The sequence below is a fragment of the Linepithema humile genome, chromosome 6 (genome assembly GCF_040581485.1).
Source record: "Linepithema humile isolate Giens D197 chromosome 6, Lhum_UNIL_v1.0, whole genome shotgun sequence".
Classification (NCBI taxonomy): domain Eukaryota; kingdom Metazoa; phylum Arthropoda; class Insecta; order Hymenoptera; family Formicidae; genus Linepithema; species Linepithema humile.
In genome coordinates, this window is record NC_090133.1 from 18,298,826 (window position 1) to 18,311,905 (window position 13,080).

General features: G+C 40.3%; 1 protein-coding gene across 7 annotated transcripts in view; it reads left to right on the forward strand.

Moving 5' to 3' along the window:
- Positions 1-13,080, forward strand: part of LOC105674723 (uncharacterized) — a 237,534-nt gene that overhangs the window by 194,376 nt on the left and 30,078 nt on the right. For all 7 annotated transcript variants that reach the window (XR_010890910.1, XR_010890909.1, XM_067357834.1 and 4 more), the window contains one exon: positions 12,248-12,371. Coding sequence is in view for 5 of the 7 variants with exons in the window: in XM_067357834.1 (XP_067213935.1) it covers positions 12,248-12,371 (124 nt within the window). In the remaining 2 variants the exon portion in view is untranslated. The remainder of the gene's footprint in view (positions 1-12,247; positions 12,372-13,080) is intronic.

Below are 13,080 nucleotides of genomic sequence, written 5' to 3' on the forward strand. Positions count from 1 at the left end.
AGCCGTTTCTCGCATTTACCCCGCAAAGGTGAATCGTGTAAGCGGAACTCATAAAGGCATCGGTAAGAAACGAAGCAATAAAGTACGTATCGAGTTTGCGGTTAACGTTAAAGGAAAACGATAAATAAAATTACAAATAAAAGCGAACTGGCAAGAGACGGGTGGAGGGAGATGGACGGACCACGGAAAGATGGGTGGGAGGTTGAAATGCGAGTCAGATCGAACAACGAAGAAATCTCGATACTTTTCGAGTCTCCTCGTAGTTTATTTATTTACTCGCCAACACGGAGATGGGTCCGTACGGGGAAACTTCTCACCCTTTCTCCTGCTTCGCCGCGCACCGCCCGCGACTTTCTTCCCGGCCGGAAAAAGATGCCCGTCGACCCCTAACTCGACCGCGAGAGTCGTAACTCTCACGAGATTTCTCCGCGTAAGTTCTTCATGGATGCTCCGGACGACTGCCGCGCGATCGTTTCCTCTAATCTTCCGATCGGAATTCCATCGCCGACGGTGATGGCTGTTGCTGCGACGGTGGATCGAAGCCGTCGGGACGGGTGAAGGAGAAAAAAAAAAAAAGGAAAGAACGAGGACACGACGAGAGCGAAAGAAACAGCGAGCCGTTAGTCAGCAAAACTCGTTTCAGCAGAACGATCCGTCATCGAATATGGGCGGAAGAGAAAGGAAAAGACCGGAGGGAGCGTGGAAGAAAAAGAGAAGGAGAGAGAAGCGATTCGATTGCCTAGCGAATAGGAAACACCTTGAAGGTCTCCGCTAGGTCAGTCAAGGGCCATAGATTTTCCACCCCTTTGCGTGCGTCCCAAATATACGTGACAGATTGGCCCACCCTTCGCAGTATTCGCGACGCGAATGCGAACAATTGTGCGCGACACGAATGCGAACAATTGTGCGCGACGCAATTGTCATTTCACCCTTATTATACTTCGAGCGATAAATCGAAAGCATTGATTGTTCGCGCCGCGATTTTTATTAATTGTATCGAATAAATCGTACCGTATATAATACCTTTTTTTTTTTTTTTTTCTTTTTTTCGTCCACGGTGATCGATAATCTTTCGCGGAATGAATAAATACTCAAATTATAGGGTTTCTTAAATGTACTGCGTTTGAGTAAATGCACCGAGATTATTAAGTGAAAAGTTAGCGAGCGCAAAATGAGATCCTTATCGATAACTGTAAGTAATGATGAAAGCCGGAAGCCACTCCCGTGTCCCTCTTTTGATCGAATAACAAATTAGTCGCGAACTCGAGTAACGAATTCATCTCCATATCTATGTTCATTCGCAATTAAATTCCACCTTTGATATTATGTTCGAAACGATTGATCCGGTCGGAAGAGATACCTTATTCCCCGACCGCGCATTTGTCGTTTTCGCATAATCGCCGTTCTGGATAGTTCTCCCCACCGTTCCATCTCGTTAAATTGCATTTCAATGGAATTTCTCGGTCATGCTCCGATAAACCTTTTGAACGCTTAGCTCGCCGGCTAGGACAAAGGGAATCGCGTCTTCGGCCCTATCATCGGCATGTTCTTACAAGTGATGCGTTTGCGAAAGTAATCACATATATTGTGTCCGTGCTGTTCAAATGTCATGGACAATTTACAAGATAACCGTCATATCAATGATATGATCTTATTGGACAAACATTTCTAAGATTTTGAACAGCTAGTAATTAAGAAAATGGACATTTTTTCCAATGTTTGCGATATAATATAACTGAGCGATATTTGAAACGAGAACTTTATGTCAGCATCAGGTTGGAAGTATGATATCAGAGAAATTGAATACCTATTTATAATTGACAAGTTTATTTTGAAAGAGAAATATTAATGATAACGAAATTATTCAGTTTGAAATGTTAATATTGCATGCATTTTTCGGAAAAAGTTTTGAAATCATATATACTAATAATATATAGAGTAATTTTCTAAGAATAAACTGAGAAAGTGGCGAAAGCAAAGAGTAAATATATAATTACTATATCTTCTATGTCTCAGATCAACTGCTCCATTAGTATTACGAAGTTCTAAATTAACTTAAAGTAATTATTCTCGAATTAAGCTTAAAATAAGGTAGCTTTATCTACTGTGATAATCGGAAAGCCAGAGATTTCACGGAATTTGATGAAAAATAAAAAAAACGGGAGGGAGTTAAATGTGTGTGTGTGTGTGTGTGTGTGTGTGTGTCAAAGCTTTGTTCAGAACTATGAGATTTAAGACGAGATTTGCGAATAAGATAATCTTCACGAATTACGCTCTTAAGCTCGTCTTGAAGACTTTTCAACATGATCAATTTACACACAAACATTCAGGGCAAATTGCTGCCTCATTTGTACAACTCTCCGCGCGAGGAGTAAAAAAATCTTAAGAAACGAACTCGCGCTCGAAAAGGACACTACAATGTGTATCGAGGTATCGTATAAAAGGACCGTCTGGCGTGTATTGTCGCGTCGTTTCAGAAATGCGGTGCACCATCTGAGGGCCACCACGTGGCCCGTACAGAAGATTCGTGATCGAGCGGAACCGCGCACGGGTAACGTCGGAGCATTATTCCCCGAAGAGGATCGCGCGAGGAGGCGATTCTACGGGTCGCGTCGGACACGTCGGATGCGATAATGCACGCTCGGCTGCAATGTCGGTCTCATTGCGCCGTTGCACCGTTGCAGTGACGTACCCTGGGGGGGCATTCGTGCGGGCTGTGTGCCGGTGTCGGCGGCGGTACACCAGCGCGCACCGCCCCGCCGGCACATGCAGCAAAGCCCTGGAAAAGGGATTGCCGCATTCGAGCGTAGGTGCACAATTTCGAGCGCCGCGTCGTGGGATTGATTTGCATTCTCCGGCTCATTTGCTGGGTCGTGTCCTGCGGGAATTCTTTGCTCTTGCTCTCTCTCATCCTTCCCCTCCCCCCCTCCCGTCCTCCTTTCCTTCCGTCTTCTCTATCTCTTTACTCTCCCACCTGTCTCGCCCCACCCCTCGTCCGGTGTTCGCCTTCCTTCCGTTCTTTATTGCCTGTGTGGAATGTTCTTTCAATCCTTTGCGCGCCCGTCGATTTCTCTGCCCTTTGCCAACAAACTTAATCTTTTTGTATTTTTAGCAGACTATTATTTACATGCCGCCTTTGTTCCTTTCCATAAATTTCTTACGTTTCTCAAGATTTTCAACGCAGAAGCAAATTCTGCAACCGAGATAGCCGATGTCTCATTTTACTTCAAAATTGGCTTGATGATTTATGCAGATTGTTATCTGATAAAAAAATCAGTGACTTATCACTAAATTATTATTTGCTACATTATTTTGTCATATTTTCAAATGCATTAAAATATCTATATTGTCAAGATGATAATACAATAATGCTGAATATCGTTTAATTTTAATTTCAATTAGATATATCCATTCCCGTTATTTAATTTTGATAAATTTATTCGGCAAATGCGTTTATTAAATTAGTTCAACAATTTACGGTTTACGTCCATAAAATGATATTTTAATAGTTCACACTCGCGGAGCATAAATATCTTTTTTATTTAAAAAGTTAGTCGTGGCGCTGCAGCGGTTGCACCGTTTGGCATAACAAGATTCGAAATCAATTTGCAATTTGATAAACGCGACAATCAAGTTGCGCCGAGACCGCTCGGGCTAATAAGATCGAGGAAAATGTCGCAATGATGAATGAGGTTCGCGGGGCAATCGAGGCGAAATTCTACGATCAGACAGTGCGAGAATGGAGGAACTCGTAATAGGAAATTCTCTGTGGTGAAATTATACGGAGGAAGGAGTACGTATAATATTGCAGCCAACGTAGCGATGAATCTTCGTTTGGAATACACCGATCGCATAAATCCCACCGCGGGTGGCGTATTAGAGTCTATCAGAGCGGAGTGAAAATACTAAGACGCGATCGGACGTTCTCGACTTACTTTGTTACGCGAAAGCACCGGTATTTAATGCAATGCGGTGGGAAAAGGAGCAAAACGGCGGAAATGAAAAGATTTCAAAGGACAGTGGTATTTTATGCTGCCTCTTTGATTACCCGCGCATTCCCGTTCAAATATGCGGAACGTCCAATAATTCAACTAATAGCAAATTAGCGGTGTACTGGCTTCAAAGCTTTGTTGTGTTAAATAAACATGTTGGGGGTATTAATTAAAACCGGGCTGTCAAGCTCTCGCGCGCAACACCTATGCGCGTCCACACAACGGATTGGTACATAGACGTGACGATACTCATAATTTCGGCCGTATGATTTTCTACACATTATCGCTAATGGATATGCGATTAGTGTAATCAAGGTTTATTGATATTACACTACCGTGCGCGCTGTTTCCCTCTGTTTTAAATCGCGTACATACTGCACTATCGTAGATGCTAAAGCAGGATTTGCGTACCCGACGATAATTACCCGATTTGAATTACATGCATAAGGATTTAATTGCGATCATTTCAGTAGACACTATATTGTCATTGTTTCATTATCTGCGTCTCGAATTAACGCGACACAAAATCAATATAAATTGCGCGAATAATCAGACGAGAATAGAATTCTTTCGACAATGTCGAAAAGTGCTATACCCATTTGACATTCTTACTTGAAGTTTTCCGGCTAATTTAATTTTCTGTAAAATTGCCACGTGAAAAATCGATAACGGTATAATCGAAAGAGTTGACGATCTTGACGCTGACGCATCAAAGATAATTTTCGTTTCCGAAGAGGTGAATCGTACGCGCGAGGAATCACTTCCGTAGAAACGGCAATACGTCGAATGAGCTCTGATCGGAGAAGGGCGCGGACGAGAGCAAACTAATTTGTGATTCATGTGGATATTATATGAGATATTTCGATATTCGTGCTCAGTTTAGAACGTTGATTCGCGTCGCGACCAATAACAAACGCTGACACATTGATCATTTATAAAATGAATAGGAAAAGCACTATAATTAAGCACTTGACGCAAATGTGTCTTCTGTTTCAATTATCTATTATTGCCCGACTAGACGGTACCGCTTATTTGATCCTTCTATCCTTGGTTCGATAAGATTTAACCTGTTAGATATACATATCTATATATCTGATGTACGTGCTTTTGATGTCTTGAAGTTGAAAAATCTAATAAACACTCGTTAGTAAATTAAAAAAATTCTAAAAAATATCTTTTACAAATTTTTTCATCTCGAGATATACGTGCAATGTTTTTAATTTCTGAGTCTGTTTAGATAAACAGAAATGCACGCATCGGAGAGAGCACTTTTTATTGCCGAAAATCTTTAGATAACAGCTATTAGCTAAATTAAACCTAGTATTGATCGTCGCTAAATTGCTCAACCCAATATCTTTGGCGAAACCAAGTTACGTAAAGGTGAAGCTCTTTCTACAAGAGCCCTTCCGAAGGTGCATGCTGTGTATCGCGATTCATAAGTCCTAATTAAGCGTGCAACATTAGGTACAAGTTTGCGAATCTGTGCGGAAATCTAGAGACTTCGTTACATCTTTGCAGTTTGGAGAAGTGAAACGTCAATATCGCGAACGAATCTCCTCCGCCCGAAGTTTCTATCTCTGACAAAATAATTTTCCAAGTACAGCATATGGTCGTTTCCGCGCACGAGACTTGTGTATCTTCGCAGTAAAGATATGAAACTCAGTTAAATTAAACATATCAAATCGATGTGAATTACATTGCGCCGGAAATATTCATAATAAGGGAGATTACTTCGGGATATTAATTAAATCACAGTTATTGATAATTTAATTAATTTCATTAAATTATTATTAATTTAAAGGACATTTATTCTTCCTGTAAAATATTATCCGCAAAAAATAATATATATCACCGTAATTTGACGTAGAAAATATGAAAATCATAACATGGTGTGATTCAGTGATAAACAAACTCCCACTGCGTGCTCGCATAATAGAATTTACTTGAGTAATTTCAAAAGACTATATGATAGCTCATTGTCACGATCCGCGCTCAGGTGGATTAAGGTACCGTGAAAAGTGATGAAAGGACAAGTCAAAATGTGAAATCACAGGACGAAGCAGATACACAGTGTAGGATTTCCCTCCTCTCACTCCCCCTTCTAAAAGTATCACATTGTTGGATTGTACATCATCGCCTTAATACGCAAGCGAGTGTAGGATCAGGGCTGAGCGGATACGAGGGGAAAATTGTGAAGAAATAAGGTTGGAAAGTAGTGCCATAATATAAAGCACATCTTTCTTCTCTCTTGAAAAAGGACAGATGGTGTAAAATGTCGTCCGAGCAATTTTACAAGGAATAACATGCTGCGCTCGAAGAAACAAAAGATACTGATTCTTTTCCATCATTCCATTAAGTTATGAGATAGTTAAATCGTTAGGCGGAACAATCATATAAAGTATGTTTTTCTTTTGAAAGAAACGAAAGACCTTGTCAAGGCTCTTAATGAAAAGTTCATCTGTTACGTCGAAATAGTTTAAAAGATTCTTCAATATGGAAAACACACAATTCCATCTCACATAAGAATAATTACGCACGGAAAGCACCGCGATAAAAATTTTATTTTTATCTATTTCAACAGACATTCTATATTTATTGATAGCTATTACGGTTACTCGCAGCTATTCCTGGATTCACGAAAACAACGTTATACGTTATCCGCGAAGAAGCGCGATACACCTACGATTATTGCCAATTTCGGCATAACACAGTAGGGGATCCAATGCGAAGAGAATGGGGAATAAGAAGGGGAAAACTGCAAGTGCGATTACTCCCACCTGTTTTCTTCTTTCTTTGTCTCTCACTTTCCCTCTTATGCTGTCTCAAGATTTCATTCGCTGCCGCTGGATCGGCCTGCCAGTCGGATTAATGTTTCAGAAATTCAATTACGAGTTCCTTGACAGCTGTCTGAGTCGAGTAGGATCCAATTAATGCTCGCGAGCGTCGTTGTTCCTGCCCCCCTTCCCCCCTCCCCCTCCCGCTTTTCGCCCCTCTTTACTCTCATTCCGCGGATTCGTTTAAAATATCGAACAGGGAAGCGGCGCGGAAATAAGTACAATAACGCGTGAAGGGGTCGGTATCTTATAAAATGAAGCGAAATGACGAGCAGCTTGAAAAGCTGAAGTGTCTCGGTTTATGCGATAGTCGATGCGACGTACTCTCAGGAGCACCGGCACCAACGAGGAAGGAAGGGTGAGAGCGTGAGAGGGGTCGCGCCGATCGAAGGGCGCCGGAAGAACGGCGTTCCGCTCCACTTTCTCCACGATTTCTCGAGACACCGTGGAAAAAGCGTGTGTTCCAATTTGCAGACGCTTCGCGCGCTTTCACAGTCTCGTTTACGACGTTACGTGGGGAGCATATTGTTTCCCCCGATAAAGCAAATACGATACAGCGAATAACGTTTGCCAAAGCCGTGGCGGTGTGGCAGTGTTTGCCGAGCTGTTTCGCGCGCGGTTAAGAGTGTTAATTGGAACAACGCGAAGAATTGCGCTCCCAAAAATACAAACGGCAATGCAAAATGTCGCGAGATTTGTCGACAACATTTTCAACATTGTGTAAACGTTCACGGCACTATGTTACAGCCTTGTCAGCCGAAAAGACTATATCTTTATTTCCTCGCGCGCACGTCTTTGTCAAAGAGTAGAGATATATGGCAGGGCGAGCGTGCGCGACATATGTATGGTGCAGATTAACGTAAAGTGCTTCATGCGACGTACGTGCAATGACACTCTGCATACCATATTTTATGGAATCTGCGCAAAACAAAGTATCCCTGTCACGCTTTAATGCATAAATTCTGTCGAGCTTCTCGACGTACCGTCGCCGTTATCCATAAATTAACGCGTTATCCATAAATATGCATAATGATAAATGAATATCTAAAATACACACAATAAACAATATTGCTAAATATAAAATCGGCGAATCAGAGTGCGGGAGCCGTGCGAGCGCGTAGGGATCTTTAGCAGTCGCTCGGACGGAAAAAATGGGCGAAAACGCCGTTTCGAATTGGATCTTAGTACTGCGGAAATGTCTGAGGGAAAATGTTTTCTAGCGAGATAAATCGTCCGTCATATAAGAATAACAGGAAAGTTTGAATTCAATATCGCGGCGTCGCGCCGGCTCTCGTTCGTAAGTTATTGAGTTTCAAAGTGCAATAGTCAATTCGACGGTACGTGCCGCGCGTACTGCCATCGCCGATTCGCCGGCGGTCGATGTGACGAATTTTACTTTCGAACTTTGAAATCCAATAACTCACGGCTCGGTCATCGAATCGACGTGTTACCGGACGGTTTGGCGAGTTTCGGCCCTAGCTCATCGCTCTTCATGCGTTTCGCTCCTTGCGAACGCATGACAGACTCTGCGAAGGCGAATTTATAGAGTTGGTTCGATCTTAGTATACGCTTTGGCATTAGATACAAAGTCAAAGCAACAATAGCTCGCAGAAATTGAATCCACTATTCGATGAGCTCAAATTTCGGTGCTGTAGATGCGCCGAGATCATCTTTCTCGACGCAAAATAGGGTGAAGAAAAAGAAAATTAATTTCGAACAAGAGGCGCTTTTCAACGACAATATTTTTCGTGCTAGTTTTAATGTGAATCTACCATTCTTTGAAAAACTGTACTATGAGCAAGCAATATAAATGTTGCGCAGTATATGCAGCTTTTGTTCGAAAAATGACAGTTTTTTATTTGAAACTGATAAAAAAATGAACGTGAAAAATTCTTGTTAACGGCTTTGTATTCAACTTGTGTTTGGTTTAATTTTTGATGTTTCATAAACTTTTCCTACAAATTGAGAGAGTTTATCGGTGTTACCATTATTGTGGAAAATGTTACTGTAGTATATCATATACGATATAAAAACTTTATATTTATTTTAAATTGTTATTTATAGTCTTTGATTAAATGATTTTTTATTTACTCTAAAGATATAAAAATAGCGCAATCGATGAAAAAAGATGAAAAATATACATATGCGCTGACATAAAAAGTTATCTGTATGCATTAATTTTTCATTAAACTTTCGTAAGAAGCAGAAAACATAATCTTTTATCACGCGAGAATCTAAAATGTTCTCATCATGATAAACTTTTTGTCATACCGTTATAAATGCAAAGAGTTTTTTTTCCTCTCTTCTTGCAGCATTTTCGCGGCAGGAATATCTCGCGCTAATCATATTCTTGGTAATGATCATTAAGTACCGCATCAATTACGACGTTTAGATCTACGACGTGTCGACTAAACGTCATTACGCCCATCCTCCGCCCGCCCGTCACCAAAGTATATAATTACGCTTTAATTATCCTCTGCTCGAGGTGACTCCGCGGTTCCTTGTGAGCGGACGTTCGTGTGCGAGAGCTAAACACGGTGACTACACGACTCTTACACACATACCAGATACATGTATCCCGCACACAGCCAGGACGGTGCTTCGATCGAGCCACCCTAATAGAGATTCCGTGAAGCTTGTCGTTTCCTACCGGAAGAAACTTCGATTCCGTGATAACTTAGGGTATGCAATTACCATCCATCTAGCGGATGGCATGGGCAGCGAGGGTAGTCCGGACCCCTTTCCCTCGGATCGGGAAAGGATGCAAATGTATTGGAGCGGAGACGGGTCACAGGCTCATAAATCGACAGCTGACCGTCTAGTGGAAGTCCTTGATTCTGATTACACGGATAATATAATCATCTACTTGGATATTTAATTACTATATTATCGGTAGGAAGATCGTTGTGTGCATTATAGAATAAAGTGTACCTTCAGATTAACGAATGATTTGGAAATTTGAATACGCATGCGCAGCGAAATGTATAAAAATAGCTAAAACGAATAAATTTGTGAACACTTTCAGATTAAAATTCTACAAATTTCTCTTCGTCTGATTTCTCCTCGATTTGTTAATTCATTGCAATTTATTATTATTGTATTGAAGATAACACGAATCGGTCATCGAATTGGCCATTGGACACAAGTTGTGCGCGTCGCGCGTTTGAACAATTGTGACAATTGCGTCGGATTGCCCCGGCAGTATGTTTCAATGATGAATAAATTATTACAATACTGTAGTATTCGCTCTACGCTCAAGCTTCGTCACGCGAATAATCCCCTCAATCCTTCCTGAACTTAACCATGTTAAACCATACGAACTGCGCGCGTTTGCAGCTTCCCTGGATTTGGGAATATCGCGTTTATAGCTTTAGAACCCTCCTGTTTCGCACCAACATAAAAGGCCTCTGGCGCGAATGATTTTTCAAAAATGGCTTTTCGTGCCATCCGCGCAATGTTTTATGACACGTGTGATTCACCGTTATAATCATCCATTAAAAAGAATTATATTATAAAATTATAGATATTTCCGAGAGTAAACTGTAAAATGCGAAAATACAGTCGTATAAAATAATGTCGTAAAAGTACTGCGGAACGATTTTCAATCCTTGAATATACACCGATGAATCTCTCTCTCGGGCACTGATCCCTCGTGTGTCAATTTGAACACTATGCGACATGAGGTGCCGAGCCATAAGATTAATGTTTGATCGCGCGGAATTAGTGCGCTCTGAAATGTTAACGCGGTGACTCGCCGCACATGTAAATATGCAGTATCCGTGTAAACTGCTTCCGGGAAGCTATTAAAACTTCATAAAGAGATATTGAATTCGGCCACAGACGCTCCAAGCTAAACGCCCGCGTCGACAACGTGTTAATTGTATAGCAATAAACAGTATGTTTTAAGGCCACAGAAACTACGCTTGCGCTGGCACTTGAAAGCCAGAGAGAATTTTCCAATTAATAGCGCGATTCGCCGATAGAAATAATCGAACGAGGACCAATTAAGAATACGATCTGAAGCTGGCGGCACGAATAGAGCTCGGCGGCATCCATTTCACTTTTATTCCTAGCTCGTCAGTATCCGCTCGTCTCTATTGTGCTGAATGAACCGCAGAACCGATTAGTCCGCGGATACGTAAATTGCGTCCACGGTAAAAGCGGCCTGTGAATAGACGGATGGGGTACTCTTCAGTAGTAAAGGTAGACGCATCGGTCGGCATGCACGAATCCATACAATTAGCCGACAGAATCTCGCCGTCAATCTGTGATGAAGATTCGACATGATGAAACGAGCATCGGCGTTTGTATGTATGTATCGATGTATACACAAACGTTATACGAACTCGTAAAGCCGAATTATAATAGAAAAACAAAAACAGATTTTGTGAAAGAATACCTGTATTTTAATAAGCGATTGCAATGAGATTGGAACTGAACTAAACTTTCCATGACTTTTGAAAGCGCGAACTCTCGGACTCAACTTTTTGCTCGCGCTCGTCGTTTGCTTAAATTCAAACTCCTCGAAACCCCACTTTTTAGTTCTATGTTTTCACATTCATGAATTCTATATCATGTGAAATCCTATATCAAATGTGAACTACTTTTTATTGAATGGAAATTGATCTTTTATTCGAATTATGTGAATGTTTTTAGGTGAATTATTTTCTATTAGATGTAGATTATCTTTATCAAGGAATAAAAATATATATAGACTATTTAAAATTCTATTAATAAACTGCGAATAAAAGGCTGCATGGATAAGTATTATTTAATTCGAAACCGCTCATTACAATTTCATTTTATTTCATTGATGATTTATAGAACATAAACTTTCGACGGAAAGCGTAATACTTGTTATGTTATATAATCCACTTTTGAGAAAGATTATTTTATATACTACAATATAATATAGCGCACGCTACACACGCGCTCATATTAGCGTTAAAAATATCAAATATAATGTAAAAGAAAATATATTACAACTAATTAAAATAAAATTAAAATTTATAAGCTATTTTTAACGCTAAATTACTAAAATGTTATTTTCTAGTGTATTAAAATGCAGGATAAATAAATTTTCTATATAAATACATAAATACATAATTTTTTTATAAACATAATTTGTCAATAAATTAATATCAATGTTATATATATACATGAGGAATATATTTATATTATATTATACATATATTTTATGTACGGCATGTATTGTATCTCATGTATGGCAAAATATACAACAATCAATTATACCTGAAATACCGGACATCGAGTGCAGAATATTGGCTACATTGAGAATATCGTAACAATGAAGGATAGTTGCGAATTCAAGCTTGTGTCTGCTCGATGTCTTCAACGGTAATTCGAGGGAAACAGCTGGAATACATTTAATAACGTGTCCCACTTAATCTCTTGTTTCAGATACGATGCGGAGAAAGATGGCATCTATGGAATCACATGGTACAAGGACCACGAAGTATTCTATAAATACGAATTTAATACAGCCGGCAAGTACATGTATACGGTCGACGGCATTAAAGTTGATGTGAGTAAAATTCTTTCTCTCATATTTATTGCGATATACAGTATCATTGTTTTTTGGCATTGAATCATTCACACTCCATCAAATACAGTATCTCTGTTTTTTTTTTTTTTATTAAGAGCGCTTCTAGAAAAATCGATAAATTTTACGGCTTTGTCGTTACACAGAAATTTCAAATGCAAAAATAGATTTGACAAACCGGCAAATGACAATCGCGAATGGCGGCAAAGTACGCACGAGTACGTCGCAGATAAAGAATGTATGTAATCCCCGGAATGCGAAATATTTTAACAGCAACGGATTAGTTTAAACCTAGATTTACGTTCGCGCGTTTCGATAAATCATTCAATGAAACTCGAACTAGGTGGCGGATGCAGGCAAATAAATCGAATTGAAGACCGCCACATCGCAGCGATGCGTCATGGACGATGAATTTTGAGACAAATCTTGAAATCTATCGCGAGTACCCGATAAATTTTTCCGAGGCAACCTCCTGCAGATACGTCTTAAACGTCGATATATCCAGGATGCCGGGTAACAGGTTGGAGAGCCTTCGGGTCAAACAAAGTGCGGCTTTCGACCTGATCTACGATACCAATTTCATGGAAAAATCTTCGATTCGTTCGGGCATACGTAGTGCAAGGCAGGAGGGGAGGGGAAGGGGACGAGAGATTTGCTCTAACGTCACACAGGTTATAGAAATCGGAGTGGC